The sequence below is a fragment of the Amblyraja radiata genome, chromosome 6 (assembly GCF_010909765.2).
Source record: "Amblyraja radiata isolate CabotCenter1 chromosome 6, sAmbRad1.1.pri, whole genome shotgun sequence".
Lineage (NCBI taxonomy): Eukaryota > Metazoa > Chordata > Chondrichthyes > Rajiformes > Rajidae > Amblyraja > Amblyraja radiata.
This window is the reverse complement of record NC_045961.1, coordinates 19,017,047-19,042,880: the sequence shown is the minus strand read 5'-3', so window position 1 is coordinate 19,042,880 and position 25,834 is coordinate 19,017,047. Positions and strand designations below refer to the sequence as shown.

At 45.6% G+C, this 25,834-nt stretch overlaps 1 protein-coding gene across 3 annotated transcripts in view; it reads right to left on the bottom strand.

Annotated features, from left to right (window-relative positions):
- atp11a (ATPase phospholipid transporting 11A) overlaps positions 1-25,619 on the bottom strand; it is a 165,133-nt gene extending 139,514 nt beyond the window's left edge. For 2 of the 3 annotated variants that reach the window (XM_033022290.1, XM_033022289.1), the window contains exons 1-2: positions 25,409-25,619; positions 969-1,091 (exon numbers count right to left, since the gene is read on the bottom strand). In XM_033022290.1, coding sequence (XP_032878181.1) covers positions 969-1,091; positions 25,409-25,447 — 162 coding nt within the window. In that variant the 5' untranslated portion in view covers positions 25,448-25,619. The remainder of the gene's footprint in view (positions 1-968; positions 1,092-25,408) is intronic. The other variant, XM_033022287.1, reaches the window with a different exon arrangement.
- Positions 25,620-25,834: the final 215 nt, after the last annotated feature.

Here is a 25,834-nt window from a genome sequence, read left to right as displayed (position 1 = left end):
GGAGGGCAAATAAAAATGAAGTACAAGACAAAGAAAGGCATGGAGGTCGGTTCAGCCTCATCAAGTGATCACGACTACTAATCATTAGCCAGGCATTTTTAGAAAATCGGGTGAGAAAGGGACACATGCATGACAAGAGGAAACAATGGTGGGAGCAGTTCACCAGAGCGTGTGAATTCAATGTTTATTGCAGAAGATAACAAGTCTGAAAATACACTCTCACCAAATTGGTGAAGATGAGGCATCGGGGACCTAGAAATGGAAAGTTATTGAAGAGTTGAAGAGCATGTGAGGTGTCTTGGATGTAGGTGGAAATGGACCAGACAAGGGGGGATGGGATGGAACCAAGGTGTGCAGGAAGGAAGTGCAGATGCTGGTTTAAACCAAAGATAGACACAAAATGCTGGAGTAACTCAGCGGGACAGGCAGTATCTTTGGATGGAAGGAATGGATGACGAGTGTGTGCGCATGTATCCACGCCTAAATCTGACTTGTTTGCCTAAAAACTATAAAGCAGCTGAGTAAAAAAGTGATATTGGTCGCAGTGGTCAGAAAGCATAGAAGCAACAATGTCAAATGGCTAAATGAAGGGACAAGAGAAATTTGGAAGCTATTTGATAGAAAGCAGAGTACACATAAGAGCTGAAATTGCCATGGAATCATGGGAGTTTCCACTTTACAGCCCAACTCAAGCTAGAAATACAAGGTGGTTTACAAAACAGAAAACACATTTTTTTAAAGCCAAAGTCTGTGCAGTAGCTATCCTGAAAAAAAATCTCCCTCCCAATCTTTCCTTTGAACTTCATCTTGTGATCATCACATGCTTCTCTATCTCATGATCAGCCCTCCCACAGTTGGGTTTGGGTCTAGCTGATGGGATAATTGATTTCTTTCTGGGCTTATCCCAATGCCAAAGACTGATTTATTTATTTTGGACAAATTAAATTAAAATAAAAACACGAATTTACCTTTGAAGAAACAATCCTATTATCCGGATATTTTTGTAGAATATAAGCATCAGTGCCAGGAGGGGGCTCACGGTGCCCAATGTAAACCGTCCGATTATCCACCCAGTTCTCTTCTCCAGCACACTAAATAGAAAAAAATCTGCAATTATTGTTGGATACTTTTAGCAATATTATTCTTTTTTTATTTTTTATTAGAAGCATATGCATATCGTAATCCAAACCAATACAAACTTTGTTTAACGATTACATATTATCAGTCTCTAGGATTCCAGGGACCCAGCTACCTAAGTATCGGTTACTTATTAACATTGCCTCTAATTGTTTATTTATATTTATAGATAGAAAAAATAAAGAGAAAAAAGAAAATTAGAAAGATAGAATAAACTGTCAATAATACAACTTAGGAGTTAGGTCCGTAGGTCAGAAAACATAACTGTTCATCTAGTCCTGGATTCAAGTTTCAGTCCGGCTTCCATGCCGGCCCAATCTACCCCTTCAAATAATCTATAAATGGAGACCATATTCTAGTAAATAATTCTGGTTTGTCAATTAAGACAAATCTATTTTTTTCCAAATGCGAGGTCTCTAACATCTCCATAATCCACATTTTGATTGTGGGGGTAGCAATATTATTTTTAGCTATTGAGGGAACTGCTGGTAACAAATGTATTTATAAAGGCCCTGTCCCACGATGCGAGTTTACCCAAGAACTCTCCCAAGTTTAAAAATAAAATAAAACTCTTGGTAAGTACGCAGAATGTACGTAGCGGGTACGTCGGAGCTCGTGGTTGTCTCGTAATGGCTCGTAACGCTAACGGCAGGTACTCGGGGAAACGCGGAAACTCGTGAAGTTTTTTCAACAGTGTGAAAAATGTCCATGAGTTTGATTTTTTTTTAACACGGGAGAGCTCTTGGGTAAACTCGCATTGTGGGACAGGGGCTTAAAGCTCTCAGCTGGACAAGTTTGAAAGATTCAAAGTATTTTATATTAAAAGTTACTTCAAAAGCAAATTCTAGCTTCCATGTGTACTGATAGCTTTGACCAGCAACGTGAGATTTTACAGCACAAATCACAAAAATAGTTTTACCGGTGATGTGAAAAAATGCTTACAAACCTTTCACAGATTTGCTTTCAGGAATATTTTGAACTAACCGAGCCATATTGTAAAGTGTTTGGCAACTTAAAAAAGGTTTAAACATTGCTGTCACAACTTTCAGGTCTGCAAATATTAATCTCTTGGGATGAATGAAACACAATCTTCAGTTATGCATGAAATGAGCACCCCTGGAAATGGAGATCAACACATCTTCACACTGCAATTTCAGAAAATGATCATTTGATGGGCAATCTTTAGCAATTAGATGTTTTGTGTTAATTGAATCATTTGAACACTCATTCAAGTTCAACGTAGCAAGATAAGATGAACTGGAAACCAAATGCATCACAAAAAAATAAAACTGACATGAAACAGAAAAATATGAGGGGACATTCAGTCCTTTAAGATTGTTCCAACATTCAATAAAATCATGGATCAGCGACCTCCATGCTCTTTGTATGTCTCGGACACAATTATCTCCTTTTATATATTCAGTAATTGGCCTCCACAGCAGATGCGCTAGTAATTTCACAGTTGCACGGCTCTACTGATCAAAGCAATTTCTCCTCATTTGTCCGACCACATGATAATTGTTCAAGATCCTTCTCTTGCCGAGCCCTGGCCAGGTAAAACATCCTCCCTGCATCTAGCCCGTTGAGACCTGTACATTTAAGCCCCTGTCCCACTTTCACGACCTAATTAGAACATAATCCTCACATAGCCACCGGGTTTGTCCAAAAAGGAGTAGATCCGGTGCAGCATGTAGAGGACTGCGTCATCCACCCCAATATTCTCCTGGTATGCAAACTGTAGTGGGTCGAGTGCGTGCTGGACTTGTGGTCTCAGGAGACGAATGAGTAGCCGCTCCATTGTTTTCATGATATGGGATGTAAGGGCGTCGTTGATCGTAGTCGTAGGTCAGTAACTGGCCCGAGAAAAATAAAAGCAAACATGACATCATTTTATCATGTGATCATTTTCCACTCGTAGCTAGTCGTAGCTGGTCTTAGGTGTGGAAGACTCAGGTCGAGGGGGGTAGACATAGTCTTAGGAGGTCGTAGACATAGTTGTAGGAGGTCGTAGGAGGTCTTTTACTTCGGCAAGTCAACACGACCTTGACATTTTTTTCAACTCGTCTAGGGTCTTCTAAACTCGTGGATTAGGTCGTCCAAGTGGGACAGGCCCATTACCCCTCACTCTTCTGAATTCTTGAACACAGGCCTAATCAACCCAACACCTCTTCACATGACAGTCCCACTATGCTAGGAATCAGTTTTATGTACTTTCGATGCACTTCCAAGACATTCTTTAAGTGTAATAGGAGCAAGAGGGAAGCTGGGGAGGGCTATTGGGTCTCTTTAGGGACCAAAGACATAATCTATATGTGCAACCAGGAGATGTATGCAAGATCCTAAATTAATATCTCATCTATATTCACCAAGAAGAAAGTGTGGGAGATAGTGAACTCAAGGTTGGTGCATTTGATGGTTTGGAATACGTTATTTGCCACACTTCCTTTTCAAAATGATGCACCAGGACATCTAGTTTCTCTACATCTCAAAACTCATCAATAAGATGAACAGTTTTGAGTTACCAGTTCGATCATTTTTGTTTCAGTTTTCCTGCCAATATGAACTATTGGACTTTTATTCCTCCACATGCATTGTTGCACCTTTGCCAACTCATTTAGAATATAACAACACAGGACCAGGCCATTCGGCTCATAATGTCTATACCGAACATGATGCACGTTATATACTAATTTCATCTATCCGCACATGGCCCAAATCCCTCCATTATCTATGTGCTTATATAAAAGCCTCCCCATTTTTTTTAATACTGAAGATATGAAAGTGAATTAGGTGTCAAATTAAACTTCTTTTTATGCTTTATCTGATGGGATAAATTGCAGACTTGATTTTTAAAATCTCAAAATTTAGTGACATTGCTACTTGGTGTGCAGGAGGCTGAGGGGTGATCTCATTGAGGTATATATAATGATGAGGAGAATAGATATAGTCAATGCACATTGCCTTTTTCCATGAATAGGGGAAATTGAAAACCAGAGGACAGAGGTTTAAGTTGAGTGGGGCATCATTTAATGAACCCGAGGGGCAGAATTCCCACTCAAACGGTGCTGAGTATAAGGAATAAGTTGCCAGCGGTGGTAGTTGAGGGAGCTACTATAACAGCATCTAGAAAACACTTGGATAGATATGCGGATGAGTCAAGAGTGTTTTATTGTCACATGTTCCAGATATAACAATGAAATGTCCGACTGTGCGAGGTAATTCAAGAACTGTCCTGAGTTTTTAAAATATCAAACTCGTGGTAAGTACATAGAATGTACGTAGCGGCTACGTTGGACTTCGTGGATGTCTCGTAGCGGCTCGTAATGCTAACTGCAGGTACTCAGGAAACGCGGTAACTTGTGAAGTTTTTTCAGCACTATGAAAAATGTCCACAAGAGCCCCCGAGTACCTACGAACAGAATATGTAAACAATATAATAAATGAGAGAAAAAAGTTCAGTGTGTATATATATCCACAAATGTACACACATATACACGCACACACACAGAAAACAGTAATAGTCCAATATTAGTCTACATAGTTCAGAGCGTAATGGAAGTTGTGGTGTTTAATAGCCTGAAGGCTGTCGGAAAGCAACTGTCCCAGAACCTGGACATTATCATTTTCCAGGCTCCTGTACCTTCTTCCCAATAGCAGGGGTAAAATGAGTGTGTGACCAGGGTGGTGTGGCTCACTGATGCTGCAGGTTGTTGTGCTGGCACCATTTGGTAAGTCGATCGATCTCATTTCTAAACTCATCATCATCTGTAATTCGTCCAACAATGGTGGTGTCGTCGACAAACTTTAAGATGGAGTTCATACTTTTTCTGGCTAGTCGTGACTATAGAGTAAGTAGAGCAGGGAGGGGGTTGAGCATACAGTCTTGAGGTGCTCCCGTACTGATGGCTATTGAGGAAGACTTATCCTTGGACTGAGGCCATGCGCCAACTATCAGACACCTCCTCCTACTTATCCTTGGACCATGACCCCACAGACAAGCACCAGGCCACTAATCTAGCACTATTACTGACTTCATCACTTCCAGCTCCCTACCCTCCCAAGCCTCCAACCTCATCGTTCCCCAGCCCCACACGGCCAGATTTTACCTTCTCCACAAAATCCACAAACCTGACTGTCCTGACAGACCCATTGTTTCTGCCTGTTCGTGTCCTATCGAACTGATTTCAAAACACCTCACACGCTCTTCGTCTACGCCAGGACTTCCGTTTTCGAGGCCTCCATTCCCTCATCTTCACCATGGATGTCCAGTCACTCTACACCTCCATCCCCCACCAGGAGGGCGCTTAAAATCCCTCCGTTTCTTCCTCGACCGCAGAACCAACCAATCCCCATTTACTGATACTCTCCTCCGCCTAGTCCTTACCCTGAACAACTTTTCATTTGACTCCTACCATTTCCTCCAAATACAAGGCGTAGCTATGGGCACGCGCATGGGCCCTAACTATGCCTGCCACTTTGTAGGGTACGTCGAACAATCTTTGTTCGAGGCGTACCAGGGCCCTATCCCCAAACTCTACCTTCTCTACATCGACGACTGCATTGGTGCCACCTCCTGCACCCACGCACAACTCACTGACCATCCATTTCACCACTAACTTCCATCCGGCACTCAAATACACCTGGACCATTTCCGACATTTCCCTACCATTTCTAGACCACACTATCTCCATCGCAGGTGATAGACATCCACTATAAACCCACTGACTCCCATGGCTATCTGGACTAAACTTCTTCCCAACCTGCTTCCCGTAAGGACTCCATCCCCTACTCCCAATTCCTCCGTCTACGCCGCATCTGCACCCAGGATGAGGTGTTCCACACCAGGGCATCGGAGATGTCCTAATTCTTCAGGGAACGGGGGTTCCCCTCTATAGATGAGGCTCTCACCAGCGTCCCTTCTATACCCCGTAACTGCTCTCACTCCCCATCTCCCCACTCATAACAAGGGTAGAATCCCCCTTGTCCTCACCTACCACCCTACCAGGCATCACATACAACAAATAATCCTCGGACATTTTCGCCACCAACGGGATCCCACCACTGGCCACATTTTCCCATCTCCTCCCATGTCTGCTTTCCGCAGAGACCGGTCGCTCCATAACTCCCTGGTCAATTCGTCCCTTCCCACCCAAACCACCCGCTCTCCTGGCACTTTCCCTTGCAACCGCAGGAAATGCTACACTTGTCGCTTTACCTCCCCCCTTGACTCCATTCAAGGACCCAAGCAGTCTTTCCAGGTGCGGCAGAGGTTCACCTGCACCTCCTCCAACCTCATCTATTGCATCCGCTGCTCTAGGTGTCAGCTGCTCTACATCGGTGAGACCAAGTGTAGGCTTGGCGTTCGTTTCGCCGAACACCTCCGCTCGGTTCGCATTAACCTACCTGATCTCCCAGTGGCTCAGCACTTCAACTCGCCCTCCCTTTCCGAATCCGACCTTTCTGTCCTGGGCCTCCTCCATGGCCAGAGTGAGGGCCACAGTAAATTGGAGGAGCAGCATCTCATATTTTGCTTGGGCAGTTTACACCCCAGCGGTATGAACATTGCCTTCTCTAATTTCAGGTAGTCCCTGCTTTCTCCTTCCCTTGTCAGCTCTCCCTCAGCCCACTGTCTCTGCCTCTTCCTTTCTTCTTCCCGCCCCCCCCCCCCCCCACCCTCACATCAGTCTGAAGAAGGGTCTCGACCCGAAACGTTGCCTATTTCCTTCGCTCCATAGATGCTGCCTCACCCGCTGAGTTTCTCCAGCATTTTTGTCTACCTTCGATTTTCCAGCATCTGCAGTTCCTACTTAAACAAGTTATTGAGGAAGAAGTATTTTTGCCAATTCAAACAGACTGCGATCTGTTGACGAGGAAGTCAAGGATCCAGTTGCAGAGAGATGCGCAGAGATTCAGTTCCGTGAGCTTTGTAACCAGCTTGAAGGGGATGATGGTATTGAACGCCGAGCTGTAGTCTATAAACAACAGCCTGGCGTATGTGCTTTTATTGTCCAAATGGTGCAGTGCAGAGTGGAGAGCCAGTGAGATCGCATCCTCCAGTGACCAATTGTGGCGGTAGGCAAATTGTAGATTGGCAGTAGAAACATTTAGAGGGATGTAGGCCACACACAGGCAGGGGGGACTAGCCTAGATGGGAGATCTTGGCTGGTATGGACAAGTTGGGCCGAGGGGCCTGTTTCCATGTTTTATTAATCTATGTGCGAGGCAACTCTGAAAAGAACAATATGAGTCACGGTGAAGCATGTTCAAGATTCCAATTATGGTTTATTCTGTTAAAATCCTGTTGAATAGCACATTATCACAACACTTTCATTAGTCTGTCCAGGTATTTATTGAACCAAATCATCTGCTGGTGGATATAAAATTCTCACTGTTCCGCCACTGGAATCACTGTTTGTCCATTATTCTAAATGGAAAAGCCTAAAAATATGCCTTTGTCAGCAGAACAGTTTTTGCCCTTGAAACCAGCAGCTGTAATTGCCTTTGGATAACTCATGGATCTAATAAGGAATATTGTCTCTCCGCTACGAGTTATAGAAGTGACCTTTAGGCAGGAGATAATTACAGTTGTAACTTCAATAAATACACGGTGTGCTGGACCACTTTCTGGAACCTGCATTCTGATAAATTTGCGTGCTAAAACAATGGCTAGTCACAACTCTATTCCACCTATAAAGTGCTTAAAAGGGTCACATTTGTGACAACAAAGTGCTAAAGTGATCAGCATCTTCATTGGAAGAACATTAAGCTGACACATTAGAACATAGAACAGCAAAGCACAAGAACAGGCCCTTCGGCCCACAATGTATGTACCGAACATGATGCCAAACCATCTCTTATCTAAAAGGACACAAAGTGCTGGAGTAACAGTGGGTCTGGAGTAAATCATCTGCTTGACCCACCGAGTTATTTCAACACATTGTGTCCTTTTGTGTATTAACCAACATCTGCAGTTCTTTGTTTCTCCATCTTTTATCTACCTGCACATAATCCATACCCTTCAATTCCCTGCATATCTATGTGCTTATACAAAAGTCTCTGAAATACCACTATCGTCAAGTCAAGTCAAGAGAGTTTATTGCGGAGACTAAGCGGAGGCTGGGCGATCGTTTCGCCGAACACCTCCGCTCGTTCCGCAAGAACCTACCTGACCTCCCGGTGGCTCAGCACTTCAACTCCCCCTCCCATTCCCCGTCCGACCTCTCTGTCCTGGGTCTCCTCCATGGCCAGAGTGAGCAACACCGGAAATTGGAGGAACAGCACCTCATATTCCGCTTGGGGAGTCTGCATCCTGCGGGCATGAACATTGAATTCTCCCAATTTTGTTAGCCCTTGCTGTCTCCTCCCCTTCCTCAGCCCTCGGGCTCCTCCTCCTCCTTTTTCCTTTCTTCTCCCCGCCACCCCCATCAGTCTGAAGAAGGGTTTCGGCCCGAAACGTTGCCTATTTCCTTTGCTCCATTGATGCTGCTGCACCCGCTGAGTTTCTCCAGCATTTTTGTGTACCTTCGATTTTCCAGCATCTGCAGTTCCTTCTTAAACACAAGAGAGTTTATTGTCATGTGTCCCAGATAGGACCATGAAATTCTTGCTTTGCTGCAGCACAACAGGATATTGTGGTCATAAATACAGATCAGATCAGTGTGTCCAAATACCAAAAATAGATATATATATATATATATATATATATATATACACATCAGTAAACAGATAAAGTGCAATAGGTTGTTATAGTTCAGTTTGTTTGAAGTTGTGATTAATAGTCTGATGGCTTTGGGGAAGAAGCTATTCTTGAACCTGGATGTTGCAGATTTCAGGCTCCTGTACCTTCTACCCGATGGCAGCAGAGAGATGAGTGCGAGGCCAGGATGGTGTAGGTCCTTGATGATGCTGGCAGCCTCTTTGAGGTAGCGACTGCAATAGATCCCCTCGATGGTAGGGAGATCAGAACCGATGATGGACGGGTAGTGGTTTCGACTATTTACAGCCTTTTCTGCTGCTGGGCGCTCAGGTTGCCGAACCAAGCCACGATGCAACCGGTCAGCATGCTCTCTACTGTGCACCTGTAGAAGTTCGAGAGAGTCCTCCTTGACATACCGACTCTCTGTAATCTTCTCAGGAAGTAGAGGCGCTGATGTGCTTTCTTTATAATTGCATCAGCGTTCTGGGACCAGGAAAGATCTTCGGAAATATGAACGCCCAGGAATTTGACGTTCTTGACCCAGGATTGATATACCTCAACCATCAATCCTGGTAGCGCATTCGAGATACCAACACCCCTGTGTAAAAAAAGCTTGCCCCACACATCTCCACTAAGCTTTGCCCCTCTAATTTGCTCTGTATCTTTGATGTGGTAGCTGACCTGATGACTATTTCCAGCATTCTCTGCTTTTAATTCCAAACCCCAGTATCTACAGTACTTTGCTTTTGTAGGTATAGTTACATCCCTGGGCTAATAATCCAAGGGGTTTCAACAATGGATCCAGAGATTGGAGCTCAAATCCCACACAGTAAATGAAGAAAATAAAAGGAGCTAAATTATCTGAAACATACCCTTTTTAAAAAAAGAATGAAGATCACAGAACTGCTGGATTAGCATGAAAACACATTTTATCTCACTACATGAGAACATCAATAACATTGAATCAATAGGAATCGGTGGAAATTTCCACCTCATGATATTTGTATCTGTTGGAAAATAATTATTTAGTGATCAGGACAATCTTGGGCTAGAGAATGATATTGATCAGATAAAAAAATTGGGCAGAGGAAATATAAAATTGGGCAGAAGAAATATAAGCCTAATAAGTGTGAGGTGATGCATTTGTAGTGTATAGGGGTGAGGGGAATGGTGGAACATAGACAATTAATAAAAGATCGTAAGGGAGTATTGAGGAACAAAAGGACCTTGGTGTGCAAGTGAAAAGAAGCCTAAAAAGTGGTTGTAGATGGTTTATGCATGCAACCTATAATGTAGCTACCTCATCACCACTAACCACGCCCCATCATATTAGTATAACTGTAGTATCCTCCCTTTGTTCCTCCCACTAGGTCCCAGTACGCCTGAAGGCTGGATGCAGTCAGTGCTGGGACGTGTGTGCCATGTGCTATATTAAACTCCTAGTAAAGGTTACAGTGTGTCAGCTATCATCCTTTACATGGTGTCAGAAAGTTAAACTTGCGTCTCCCATTTACCGGTTTTCTTTTATTTGTCCCCTGAGTGCCCTGTGTTGGGTTTCCCTTGATATGGCATCCTCATGCCGAAAGCCATCTCCCCTTGTCTTTGACGCTGACATTGCGGAGCGATGGTCGACTTTTGTGATGGACTACACCCACTTCATCAATATTGCGCACCGGAACGACCCAGCCGCGGTCAAAGCCAGTTCACTAGCGCCGAATTTCAGGCTTTTGCTGCAAAGTGGAACTTTAATCATTTCACCAGCAGCCCGGAGTACCCGCAGAGCAATGGACTGGCTGAACGGGCGGTCCGCAGCGCCAAGCACTTGCTTGAACAATCCCGTCTCTCCAACGGGGATTTCTATCAGGGTCTCCTGAACCTTCGGAACATTTCCAGAGACAGTACTATGCGATCCCCTGCCCAACGACTCATGTCCCGAGTTATTCGCCCTCCGATGCCGATCGCCCAGCAGTCCCTGATGCCCAAAGTCCTGCATCCTGCTGATGTCCAGCAACGAATTGCCCAGAAGCACGAAATCCAGCGCCGCTCGCACGACAAATCCTGCCGCCCCCTATCCCCACTGATGCCTGGACAGGTCGTCCGTTTGCAGACGTCTACCGGCTATTCCCGACTTGCCACCGTTGTCGGGTTCGACAGCGCGCCACGGTCCCACCTGGTGGATTTTGAGGGGACTGTATACCGACGCAGCCGCCAGCACCTGTTGACGGTCAACGAGCCCAAACCACCTCCTGCGATTCCGTATACCCCTCCGTCGCACGTCGAGCCTTCCTCTACTAACGTACCCCCTGCTCCCTGCATGCCCCGGTCGGTCCGTTTGCCTCGGGCACCTCCCCCTGCTCTTCCTGGGTTCGCTCCCCAGGCCCTGTTGTCCCCTGTCAGGTCTTCTCTCTCTCCGACTTCTGCTCATTCTACCCCTTCTGTTTCACCTGGCTCACCTGTGCCTCTCCGTTCCCCTTCCAAGCTTGGGTCTCCACCCACCTTCTCTCCACCTCCTGTTTCTGCTCCTGTCCCTCCTCCTATTCTTTCGGGTGGGGAGGGTGAGGGTGCTGTGCGCACTCGCTCGGGTCGGATTGTAAAACCTCCGGCTCGATACGGAGAGTTTGCTTAGCTCTGCAGGTACTGTATAACCAACCTGCCATTGCTGTAACTTGTTTAAATTGTAAGGGGAAGGATATAGATGGTTTATGCATGCAACCTATAATGTAGCTACCTCATCACCACTAACCACGCCCCATCATATTAGTATAACTGTAGTATCCTCCCTTTGTTCCTCCCACTAGGTCCCAGTACGCCTGAAGGCTGGATGCAGTCAGTGCTGGGACGTGTGTGCCATGTGCTATATTAAACTCCTAGTAAAGGTTACAGTGTGTCAGCTATCACTCCTTTACAGTGGTCGTACAAGTACATAGGTTGGTGAAGAAGGCATATGGCCTTAATTCGCCAGGGCTTAGAATGCAAGAGTAAGAACGTTAAAACATAGATTGGACTACAGTTATACTATTGTGTGTAGTTCTGGTTCCACGCAATAGGAATGGCATGTTTGCAATGGGGGCTGGAATGATGGAACTTTTCAGTAACAATGAGGGTCAGGATAGGAAGAGGGTGTGTTTGCTGGAACAGACTGAAAGGTCATTGATAAAGGTGTACAAAATGATAAGGTATATGCCAAGAAATCTCTGTCCACGGCAGAGGAGTCTGAGCAAAGGCCACAGGTTTAAAGTATAAGAGCAAGAGATTTAATGGGAAGCTGAAGTTTTTTTCCACCCAGGGGGTGCTTAGAATCTCTAATGCCGGGGATTAGTAGGATGTCATTTTGTGGGCAGTGTGATAATCATCCTCTAGAGCTCACAGTTCTCACAGCTGGAGACTGATTCTCACTAAACACTGCCACTTTGATCTAGCCCTTAATTAGGTTGTCATTTTGTGGGCAGTGGGATAATGAATCCTCTATTGCTCACTGTTAGGTCATCATTTTCTCCACAGTGGGTTAACCGCAACTCTAATGCATGGTAGGTTGTTCTGGAAGCTTAGATCACATGGTATCTAGGAGAGCTAGCTGCTTGGATAGAGAATTGGCATCATGGAAGGAAGCAGAGGGTGATGGTGGAAGGTTGCTTTTCAGACTGGAGGCCTGTGACTAGTGATGTGCCTCAGGATTCTGTGCTGGGCCCGTTGCTGTTTGTCATCTGTATCAGTGATTTGGATTAGAACATACTTGGCATGATCAACAAGTTTACAGATGACACAAATTGTCGATAGTGAAGGTGGTTGTCAGAAATTGCTGCAAGATCTTGATCAGTTGGTCAAGTGGGCTGAGGAATGGCTGATGCAATTTGATAGAGAAGAAATGTGAGGTGTTGCATTTTGGGATGTCCAACATAGGCAAGACCTACATAGTGAATGGTAGGGCTCTGAGAGTGTTGTAGAGCAGAAGGATCTTGGAGTGCAGCAACATAGTTCTTTGAAGGTGGTATCGCAGGTTGATAGCATGGCCACAAAGGCTTTCGGCACATTGGCCTTCATCAGTCAGAGTATTGAGTATAGAAGTTGTACTTATACAAGACATTGGTGAAGCCACATTTAGAGGATTGTGTTCAGTTTTGGGGACCATGTTATAGGAAAGATATTGTCAAGCTGGAAAGGGTGCAGAGAAGATTTACAAGGATGTTGCCAGGACTCAAGGGCCTGAGCTATAGTGAGCAGTTGAGCAGGATAGGACTATTGCTTGGTGTGCAGGAGGATGAGGGCTGATCTTTTAGAAGTGTATAAAATCATGAGAGGAATAGTCTCTTGCCCAGTGTAAGGGAATCGAGAACCAGAGGACATAAGTTTAAGGTGAGGGGAGGAAAGATTTAATAGGAACTTCAGAGGTAACTTTTTTTTATACCAAGGGTGGTGGGTGTATGGGATGAGCTGCCGGAGGAGGTAGTTGAGGAAGGTGGTATTGCAACATTTGAGAAACATTTAGACAGGTACATGGATAGAATAGGTTTAGAGGGACATAGGCCGACTCAGACGAGTGTAGTGGGGACACGTTGGTCGGTTGTGGGCAAGTTGGGCCGATGAGTCTATTTTCACGCCGCATGAATCTATGACTCTCGTCTCTTCCCAAATCCCCTGGAGGGCAGAGTCTATTCACAGGTGAACAAATTGTGTTTACATTGAACCATGCACTGGTTATGGGACCTGATAAGCCAGATGCAGGGATGATGTTTCCCCAAAGCAATCAGCAGTTAAGAAAAGGGATAAGGAAGCATTTGCAGGCAGCTTTCAGGCGAATAACATAGAGTGGGGGTTTGAACGTTCCCAATATAGGCTGGGACTGTCATAGTGCTGAGGGCTTGGACAGGGTGGAATTTGTAATATGTGTTCAGGAAAGCTTCCTCGGGCAATATGTAGAGGGCCCAACATGTGAGTGAGCAAAATTGGATCTACCCGTAGGAAATTGTGAAAGGCAAGTGATTAAAGTGTTGATGGGCAAATCTTTTGGGACCAGCGATCATTGTTGTATTCATTTTAAGATAGTTATGGATAAAGACAGGACGCGCCCACAAGTTTAAATTATTAATTGGCGCAAGGGTAATTTGGATGGTATTAAGTTGATTGGAGTAGGTTGTTTGCAGGCAAAGGAATGTCTGGAAAGTGGAATGCTTTTAAAAGTGTGATGACAAGAGTTCAGGGCATGTACGTTCTTGTTACAGTAAACAGCAAAGCAGGTGGGAGTAAGGAGACTTGGATGATGAGAGAAATTGAGGCTCTGGTCAGGACAAAGGAGGAATCATGGGACAGGTATAGGAAACTGGGGTTAAATGTATCCCTGGAGAATTTTCAGGAACTGACAAGCATACTTAAGAAGGGCAAAAAGTTGTCAGGAGATAGCTCTGGCTGATAATAGACAATAGACAATAGGTGCAGGAGTAGGCCATTCAGCCCTTCGAGCCAGCATCGCCATTCAATGTGATCATGGCTGATCATCCCCAATCAGTACCCTGTTCCTGCCTTCTCCCCATATCCCCTGACTCCGCTATTTTTAAGAGCCCTATCTAACTCTCTCTTGAAAGTTAATGTTAATGGAAATCCAAAGAGATTGTATGTACTTTAAGGGAATGAGGGTGACTAGAGAGAAAATAAGATCCCTTTGAAACCAAAGTAGTCAACTTTGTGTTGAGCCACAGGAGGTGGGCAAGGTCCTTAATTAGTATTTCTCTTCTGTGGTTACCATGGAGAAAGATGTGAAGACAGGGGAACATGAGACTGTTAATGGAAGTGTCTTGAGGACAGACAAGATTACAATCGTAGAGGTGCTGAACGTCTTAAAGCATATGAAGATAGATAAATCTCCCTGACCTGATCAGATATTTCCAAGGACACTGAGCAGCCAGAATTTACAGATGCCCAAACTGAGATATACAAATCAAAATTAGATATGGGTGAGGTGCTGGAAGACTGGAGGATGGCGAATGATGCGCCTCTATTTCAGATGTGGTGCAAGGAAAAGCCTGAGAACTATAGGCCAGTGAGCTCAACATCTGTGGTGGAAAATTACCAGAGAGTATTCTGAGGGATAAGGTATAAATGCATTTGGATAGACAGGGGTTGATTAGGAATAGTCAGCATGGTTTTGTTTATGGGAGATCATGTCTCATGAATGTGATGGAATTTTTTTAAAGAAGTAACTAAAAAGTTTGATGAAGGCAAAGCCACAGAGGTTGTCTATATGAACTTCAGCCATGCATTTGATACAATTCTGTGTGGTAGGCTGCTCTGGAAGATTAGATCACATGGAATCCAAGGAGAGATAGCTGAATAGATATATATAAATGGCTTTACATAAGGAAGCAGTGTGTGAAGGTTGTTTTTCCAAACTGGAGGCCTGTGACTGATGATGTGCCTGGGGCTCTGCTGTTTGACATCTACATCAATGATTTGGATGAGAATATACAAGGCATGATTAGTAAATTTGCAATTACATGAAAGTGGGTGGTATTGAAGATAACAAAAATGGTTCTCAAAAATTGCAGCAGGATCTTGGGTGGTGGACGGAGGGATGGTTGATTGAGTTCAAAACAGACAAGTTGATCATTCACTACAGGGACTTGTTGAGAGTCTGGAACCTGGTTGCCATTGACCGGGCCCCACCTCCGCCAGCGGAGGGTGGCAGCCCGGGCATGAGAGCAGCCGGTCCTTGTCCCGCCCCATCGGGTGACCGGGGGGCTCAAACGTGTGGAGTACTTGTGGTTGAGCAAGCCCCCGCTCAGCCGGAAGTACTCATCGGACCCAGGTGCCGTAATCCATCCCAGGAGCCGGTCCCACACAATTTGAGCCGCCTTTCCTCGACACCCTTCGTCTCACTCCGAGACGCAGGGAGGCGTGTCCTGTACAGGCTCCTCCTCCACACCCTGCACTTCCTCGCCCTGGTCCACCGTCCGGACACCAAGTGGCGGTCAGTGTTGCCTTTCTGGTCGCGAGGGGGGCCCCCGGTGGGGGTCCCTCTACGCAGGGATTCTCCCCCTCTACATTGGGGACCCGGGGTGGAGGGTATTGCACCGAGGTGTTCCCTGCAAACTGTTTCTCTCGCGGTTCGCAGACTCGCCAGCCGCCTGCCACTTTTGCGGGCTGGAAGAGTCTGTGTACCACGTGTACATGGAGTGCGTGAGGCTGCAGCCACTGTTTGAATATCTAAAGGGGCTGCTCCTTGCCTTCTGGCTGCATTTTTTACCCACCATCCTCATCTTTGGACACCCTGTGCGTAGGGGAGAGGTTAGGGCTGAAGATGTCCTGGTTGGGTTGTTCCTGGGCCTGGCCAAGCTGGCCATCCGCGAATCAAGGCGCCAGACGGTGGAGGGCTCTACCCGAGCCGGCTGCTTGCCCCTTTTCCGGGGTTACGTCCGTGCCCGGGTGGGATTAGAAAGGGAATACGCCCTGTCTGCGGGCACCCTGAGGGAGTTCTGGGACCGCTGGGCTCCGCAGGGTGTTGAATGTATCCTCAATAAGGATTGTATCATAGTTGTATAGTAGTTTATTATGGATACATGTTTGTATTGTATTATGGTGGTGGGTTCTGGCTTGTTTTATTGTAATGTAAATATTATTTTTAATAATTGAATAAATTTTTTGATTAAATTTTTTTTTAAAGGTTGATCATTCAGACAATTGAGTACAGAAGTTGGGAGGTCATGTTACAGTTGCATAAGACATTAGTGAGGGGGGGGGGGACATGTAATAGAAATTCAAGAGGCAATTTTTTCACACAAAGGGTGGTAGGTATATGGAACGAGCTGCCAGAGGAGGTAGCTCAGACAGGTGCTATAACATTTAAAAGGCATTTAGACAGGTACATGGATGGGAGAAGTTTAGAAGGATATGGGCCAAACGCAGGCCGGTGGGACTTAATGTGGCATCTTGGTCAGTGTGGGCCAATTGAGACTGAGCCTGTTTCCATGCTGTATGACCCTATGACATACCCAAGAGTTCTCAACCAAAGAGGCCTGTGGAGACTCAATCAGCATACATATTAACAAACTAATGGATATTTGATTATTAATATAGGAAAATATTCAGGTTGGAGCTCTTCAAGTTGGAGTGATTAGCAGAGTTCCACAGGGATCTGTGCTGGGATATATATATTATATATATTATTATAATAAATATATTATTTATTATAATGGAAGCGTAGAGGGGTTGGCTAGCAAGTTTGCAGATTCACCAAGATTACTGGAGTGGCAAGATACGAGGAAGATTGTCAAGGTATTGAACAAGATAAAGATCAGATACAGAAATGGGTGGAGAAATGACATATGGAGTTTAATCCATAAAATATACAATTAATGGCATGACCCTCAACTGCATTGATGCAATGAGGGATCTTGGGGTCCAAGTCCATAGCTCTCTGAAAGTGGCATCAAGTACATAGAACGGTAAAGGTGACATTTGGTATGTTTGCCTTCACAGGTCGGGGCGTTGAGTATACAAGTTAGGACGTCATGATGCAGCTTTATAGGACTTTAGTTCGGCCACTTTAGGAATATTGGATGCAATCTGGTCACCCTAATATAGGAAGGATGTGGAGGCTTTGGAAAGGGTGCAGAGAAGTTGTGCCAGAATGTTGCCTGGATTAGGGGGTATTAGCTTGTTTTTTAATAACACAGTTGGATTGTTTTCTTTGGATGCCAGAGGTTGCAGGGAGACCTGATAGAAGTATAAAGTATATGAGAGGCATAGACCTTTTCCCCTCCAGAGTCAAACAATTCACACACTGGAGGACATAGCTTTAAAGTGAGAGGGACAAAGTTTAAAACAGGTGTGCGGGGTAACTATTTTTGCGGCACAGACATTGTGGGCTGAAGGACCTGTTTTTGTGTTGTATTATTCCACGTTCCATGAAAATGAAGAAGTGGTACAAGATCAGCCATATCCTTCCTGACTTGGAGCTGGAACAAGAGGTCAAACCGCATACGCCTGCTCTATCCCGAGCCATTTTTTAACATGAGGAAGTTTTAAGGGGTCGTGAGGGTCTTTGGGAGTGTTTATTGTTTTTAAAATGTGTTGCAACCAAGAAATTCAACAACAAAAAAACATTGTGAGAACTCCGTCATGCTCAGCTTCATGACATCAAAAGCCCTGTCGATGTTGAAGCCAGCACAACAGAAATGGAGCCAACACCTTCCTCAATTTTGCTACAAATCTTTGCCGAACAAAAATTAAAGATTTATGTTCAAGTTGTTGTTCTGGTTTTGCTAGTTCCAAACATCTGCAAAGATATGAACAAACAAGTGGAAATTCACACAATTATGTCGGAAAAGACTTAGCCAGCGAGAACAAAGCTAAGAAGCTTTAGTTCGGACAGCATTAATCTATTTTAAGACCATTAACTTTGCATTGATGAAAATACAAGATACATTTTCACAAATGAGACCAAACAAAAAAAAAGAGTGCAAGACATTTCAGACCAGCATTATTCACTTAAGGAAAGAAAACGTGAGAGGCGAATGAACCAAGAACTGCCAACTCTTATGCCCAGACTGAAATGAGACCAGGTCAGCCTCTCATTTAATCTCTGCTAATCCAGCCGTAACAATTTACAAATGTCTGCATTAATGCCAGATTGGCAGCAGTTCCTATCAGCAGTCAGCACAGAATATCCCACACTTAAATATAGTGCTTTTAATCTACAGCTGCACACATCACAAATGTTCTACACTCTCTCATGTCAAGGCAATACCTTTCCACAAATCAAGGACCAATATTATTGGATATCCTTATCCACAAATATTATCTGTTATATCGGTGCAAGTTCGCCTCATTGAATTGCAAGCACTTGATCTCAACATTTGTGGGTTCATGCGTTATTACAGTGTTGAACAGAAGACCAAACTCACCCATTTACAATTATGTTACAATGTTACACTGTCACAAAGTTATTAAGACTTAAAACCACCTCCCCTCTCAACTGGATGAGAAATATCCTGCAACACAAGTCAAGGTAAGCATGCGAGCAGTATTGTGACTAATAATTATTCAAATCCACAAAGTCATTTTCCTCCACCTCCCTTCAGGCAAGCGTGACATTTACTTTGTACATGAAAATAGTGCCTGCATGCAAATTTACAAACTAGGAGCAGACGTAGCCTGGCCCTCGTTTAATAAGATCATGGTCGATCCGATTGCAGCCTCAATTTCACATTTTTGTCCACTCAGTATTATTTCACCCACTTTGAGATGCTCAAAATTACTTTTCGAGCAATTGATTACTGATTTTACAATCTATAATCCAATTCTGTACTTAAATCTTATGCTTCATTTTGCACACACCACTTAAATAATCATTTAGAATTGAGCAGGCACTGAAGATTTAGATTAAAAATAAAACTGCTGGAGGAAATCAGCAGGTCAGGCGGCACCTGTGGAGACAGAGGGATAGCCGAAATTTCAGGTTTGTGACCCTGAAACAGAACAAGTAGCATAGAGGGAGGATAGGCAGCATGAAGGGGAGAGACAGGAACAGGAAGGCGATAGGTTCACTTAGGTAGAGCGAGGGAAGATGGGCACATATGGGAGATAAGCTATATGGTATGAGGGGAGCCTGGAGTTGGGATACTGAGACTGGGGATATAGGTGAAATCTACGTCTGGCAGCTTTGCAGCCTTCTGAACTCAATCAAATTCTCAGTATCTGACTTTCCCCATCTCATCGCAGCAACTCTGGCTCAGTTTTGATCTCTCTGTTAATTCACCCTGACCTAGCACTACACTTTGCAACATATTCCTTTGCTTATCAATGTTATAATTTCATATCCCACTTACCTCACCCCCCCCCCCCCCCCCCACCCCAATTAACCAGATGATCTTGTTTACAGCTCATCCCAGGGGCAACCCAAGTCTCATTCTTCCAGATAATCCTTTTTGCTCAAAAGATTCTCCTCTGCAGCTTGATACTATAGGGCCTGTCCCACGAGCATGCGACTGCATGCGGCGAGCACGACCTAACGTGGTCGCTTGAGCCGTAGGGCCTTGCGGGGCCGGTCCCACTTCGATCGCCGGAGCCGTATGGAGTTGTGCGGGGCTGGTCCCGACATCGCGCGGGGCTCCGAAAAACTGACACTGTCCAAAAATTCCGCGCGGCAACAGCCTGCCGGCCCGCAGCCACATTGAGGCCGTGCGCAGCGTCTCGACGCCATATGCAGCGCCTTGACGCCGTACGCCTAGCGCGTGGCGTTGCGCGATGATGTCACCGCCCGCCGTGCCGTTGCGTGATGACATAACCGCCCAACGCCGTGCGACGTCCAAATTCAGTCGGCCCGCCTCCTGCCCAACTGATTGGTGAGTATGACGTCGGGACCAGCCCCGCACAACTCCATACGCCTCCGCGGTCGGAAGTGGGACTGGCCCCGCGTGGCCGTACGCCTCAAGCCACCATGTTTGGTCGCGCTAGACGCATGCAATCGCATGCTGGTGGGACAGGCCCTTAACTTGCTTGCACACCTTCATAGTTTTAACAAAAGTCTATGACTTGATACATAAAGTCTGTTTCTCTTTCTGAAGATAATGCCTAAGCTGTGGCATCATTCAACATTCAAGTCTATTAAATGCCTCTATCATATCTGCCTCCAACCCCACCCCTGGTAGTGTGTTCCCGGCACTCACTGGCTGGGTGTAAAAAAAAAATTGCCCTGCACTTCTCTTTTAAACTTTCCCCTTTCCATCTTAAAACTATGCCCTTCTGTATTTGATATCTCCATCCTGGGCAAAATGTTCTTACTGTCTACGCTTCTCATAATTTTATATACTTCTATCCAGTCCCCCTCAATCACCAGCATTCAAAGAAAACAATCCAAGTCTGTTGAACCTCTCACCTATATCCTCTATACCCGGCATCAGTGTGGTTAACCTCCTCTGCACCCTTTCAAAAGCCTCCAAATTCTTCCTGGATTGGAGCGATCAGAACTGCATGCAACACTCCAAATGTGGCCTAGCCAAAGTCCCATAAAGCAGTATCATGACTTCCTGACTCTTATATACGCAATGTCTGACCAATGAAACACACCATATGCTTTCTTTCCCACTGTGTACATGTGTTGCTTTATTCCATACCTCTTGCAATAAATGGTAATATTCCATTGGTCTTCCAATTATTTCTTGTACCTGCCAGTTAACGTTTTTGTGCCTCAAGTACCAAGTCCCACATATCCCTTTGTATCTCAACATTTCATAGTATTACTGTTTAAAATACAATTACGTTTACATTCTTCCTTCTAAAGTGAAGAACTTCACATTTTAGATGGTTAGAACCTAATTTCCCCGCACATAGCATGGTGGAGACCTGGAGCACATTGCCAGGGGTGGGGGTGGTGTTGAAGGTAGATACTGTAGGAGGCTTTTAGATAGGCACTAGACCAAGTGGGACCCGTTGGGTCCCAGTCACATGGGAGGCCTGGACCCCCAACGCAACCCATTCCTCAACGCAATATACCACCACTCACCCGTTCCCCTAATGCAATATTCCACCACTCACCCATAGCCCCTAACTGCACAGGCGCAGCTGAGGGGTTCCGTTGTGACGCCCCTGATCCCCCCTCCTCCCCTCAACCCCTCCCCACGCCTCTTGCCCATCCCCTTCCCCCCCCCCCACTCACTCCATCCCCCCTCAACCCTTTGTGTGTGGAGGAAGGGGGGGGGGTGTATGTGGAAGGGGTGTGTGTGGGGGAAGGGGTGTGTGTGGGGGAAGGGGGCGGTGTCAGGGAAGGGGGCGGTGTGGGGGAAGGGGTGGATGTGGGGGAAGAGGGTGAGAGAGAGCTCAAAGAAAAAACGGGGGTTGTGGGTGGGAATCACGGGGGAGGGGGGCAGGAGCCAGCGAGGGGGACCAGAGGGGAAGGCGCTGGAGCGGACTCACAGCAGTCGCTGGTCACTGGACCGCTGGGGTCGCTGGACCGCTGGTCATTCTCGTCCGCCGGGATCAGATTCTCCGCTTTCCATTTGACGACATTTCCCGTGCCGGGCCGGGCCGCTTCCAGTCCCTCCGGGAATAGTGTCGGAAAGTTGGAAACTGCCGCCGGCCATCCTCAGCTCCAGTAAAGAGGTGATGGCGCCGGAAGGGGCGGACCGTCCCGCGGAGTGACAGGAGAAAATACCAATCCACGCGGCGCTGAATGGCAGGAGAGGGGATCGATCTGCGCATGCGCGGTTTTGAAGATTTTGAAACCTCGCTAACGTTTACATTAGACCACCGATCGGAACAAATCTGTGCAATCGCAGCACAGGAGAATGGTGAGTTAGCTGGCGAAATCTCGTAGCGCTATCTCGTAAAGTTTTTTCGCAAATAGAATGTCCGCGCAACAGGAAGATAATAAAACCTGAGCTTTAGTTATATATAGGTATAGAGTGATCTGGATCGAGTACAGGGAGATGAGATCAGTTTAACTTGACATCATGTTTGGCACAAACATTGTGGGCCAAAGGGCCCATTCCTGTGCCGCACTGTCCTATGCTCTTCCATTGAGCTCCATCTGCCAACAACTTGCCTATTCGCTAACTTTTCGATACGCAATCACAAATTGTTCATCCCTTTTTATATGATCAGCAAATATGGCGACAACGCCCTGTCCCTTCATCCAAGTCATTAACATAGATGGCAAACCTTTTCTGCCCTTTAAACATAGAAGCATAGAAAATAGGTGCAGGAGTAGGCCATTCGGCCCTTCGAGCCTGCACCGCCATTCAATATGATCATGGCTGATCATCCAACTCAGTATCCTGTACCTGCCTTCTCTCCATACCCCCTGATCCCTTTAGCCACAAGGGCCACATCTAACTCCCTCTTAAATATAGCCAATGAACTGGCCTCAACTACCTTCTGTGGCAGAGAGTTCCAGAGATTTACCACTCTCTGTGTGAAAAATGTTTTTCTCATCTCGGTCCTAAAGGATTTCCCCTTTATCCTTAAACTGTGATCCCTTGTCCTGGACTTCCCCAACATCGGGAAAAATCTTCCTGCATCCAGCCTGTCCAACCCCTTAAGAATTTTGTAAGTTTCTATAAGATCCCCCCTCAATCTTCTAAATTCTAGCGAGTACAAGTCGAGTCTATCCAGTCTTTCTTCATATGAAAGTCCTGACATCCCAGGAATCAGTCTGGTGAACCTTCTCTGTATTCCCTCTATGGCAAGAATGTCTTTCCTCAGATTTGGAGACCAAAACGGTACACAATACTCCAGGTGTGGTCTCACCAATAGTATTTGATAACCTTATAATAGTGGTGATATAATAATAAGGAACTGCAGATGCTGGTTTATACCACAGATAGCCACAAGGGGCCAGGCAGCATCTCGAGAGAAAATGGAAGTAATGTTTTGAGTCAGGACCCTTCATGGTGAAAGTGATATAATACAGAACTAGGATACTGATCGGTTGGGCAGGTGGACTGAGGAATGGTTGATGGAATTTATTACAGAGATATGCGAGGTATTGCGTTTTGGGAAGTCCAACATGGGCAGGACCTACACAGTGAATGGTAGGGCTCTGGGCAGTGTTGTAGAGTAGAGGGATCTAGGGGTGCAGGTACATAATTCCTTGAAAGTGGTGTAGCAGGTGGTCAAAAAGGCCTTTGGCACTTTGGCCTTCATCAGTCAGAGTATTGAGTATAGAAGTTGGGCAGGTCATGTTGCAGTTATACAAGATATTGATGAGGCCATATTTAGAGTATCGTGTTCAGTTTTGGGCACCATATTAGAGGAAAGATGTTGTCAAGCTGGAGAGGGTGCAGAGGGGATGTTGCCAGGACTCCAGGGCCTGAGCTGTAGAGAGCAATTAAGCAGGCTAGGACTCTATTCCTTGGAGCGCAGGAGGATGAGGGGCGTTCTGATAGAAGTGTACAAAATCGTGAGAGGAGTAGATCGATCGGTTAAACGCATAGAATCTCTTGCCCAGAGTGGAAGAATCAAGAACTAAACTATAAACTATATAGGTTTAAGGTGAGGAAGGGGGGGGGGGGGGGGGGTTAATAGGAACCAATGGGCCTCTCTCCAAGCTGTATGATTCCATAACTTTAATGCATGTAGATGATCGAAGTAATCATGGACTCGGTGGGTCAAAGGGCAGATTTTCTTTCTGTATCTCGAAACTCTAAATAGTTGAGAACGCAGCACCAACACATGACATTCCACTTCTTATTGATAGCCAATCCAAAACATGGCCTATTTGACCAATTTCTGCTATCATTGCAAACATATCATGTCAATTTACAGTAACATCATACTACCTTATTTATTAAGAATGTTCTTTTGCCTTAACTATACTCCAAGTCTCTGCTTCCACCAGGCTTTGAAGAAGTGTTGCAAAATCTCACAATCTTTCAATTTGGTGGGCAGCTTTTCAATAAAAAAATGTGACTTTAATTCCATGTTAACAAAATGTATCCTCGCTGCATCCACAGAATATTGTCAGGGTGCTGTACAGCATGGAAAGGGGTGGAAGATTGCAACCTTCACGTGGTCCGCCCTGTTTCGACTAATGTAATCAACTCGACATGCACAAACAGAAGATCAAATAGAACAAGTTGTCCTACAACTTTAGGCTGTGCACGCCACACGAAAGAAGAAGAAGACAGCATGGAAACAGGCCCTTCGACCCAACTCGTCCATGCTAACCAAGTTACTTAATTGAGTGACTCCTGATCTAGGAGGCAGATTTCTTATCCTGAAACTGTCTCCTCAGCCAAGATTCTCCAGCCCAGAAGGTCACTTTACAAATACCTTCCGATCCCTTGTAGAAATGTGTACAACGCAATGAGATGATTTCTCATTCTGTCTGAGCTGCAGTGAATGGACCTTCTTTGTAACTTCTGCCCAGTTGAATGACCCAACCATTATCAATCTGTTATACCACCTCCACTATCTCCTTACAATTTTCTGTTTCCTGTGATGTAAATATTCATTAATGCAAAACTGCTAACAACGGAGACCTAATCCATTTGATTACTAATAATTAGACAAACCTGAATAAAATAGTCCTATTTCCTTTTGTTGTTTAACCAGTGGTGATAATTCTACTTTAAAATCAAATCATTACCCCCCCTCCCCCCTCCATGTATACAATTGGTGAAGTGTTTTATCAAAATGTATTTTATGAAGAAGACTGAATGCATAGACAATTGGTGCGAGGTTTAAGTAACATAAAAGCAGTATCCTCATTGTGAACTAACAATCAAAGTTACTGGAGCGCAGAATTTTCTATCCACATCTAAACTTCAACATTGTGTCATCTCAAGACTTGTTCAGCCTGAGCCCGGACCGTGGTGTACACGGACGGCTGGAACTCGGGTCCCCTACACTCCAACTCGGTGCAAAACCACAGGTTGAATCACAATAGCGTGAACTTAAACTGCACACACAACCTCTCGCTTCCCGGAACTCTCGACATCGGAGCGGATGCAAACGACGCCAAGAACCGAGACAGACTCCGGCAGGATCGCGCTCAAACAGGAGAGCCGAGCCGATACCAGGACGCGGAACTCGCTCCGCGCTCCCGGGGCTTGCCCGGGCCTTCGTTGGCCAGCGGTCACTCACCCAGCGGCGGATCGCCGACCCGATCCCGCTCCAATCCATCGCCCTCCTCCCGCTCTCTGCTCCCGACTCTATTCCGCTGAGGCGCGGCGCATACTTCGTCCCCGCCCCCGGCACTAAAATCAAGACCCAGCCACCACTCCTGAGCAACTCAGCGACGAAGCAAGGAACGCAAAACGATTAATGGGCACGACTCGCACCCTGGGAAGCCGCAAATCCAGTTGGGCGGGGCGAGGCCTCTGGTTTGCCTTAAATACTTTATTGGCAACGTTGCTAGCACCAGACTACAATACAAGACTACAATACAAGACTACAATACAAACACCAGGCTACATTGGCTGACATTTCCTGCAACACCAAATCTACATAAAGGCCATTCAGTCCTCCAATCCACGCCAATGCTGCTCTCCCTTTACCCTTGTTATTGTG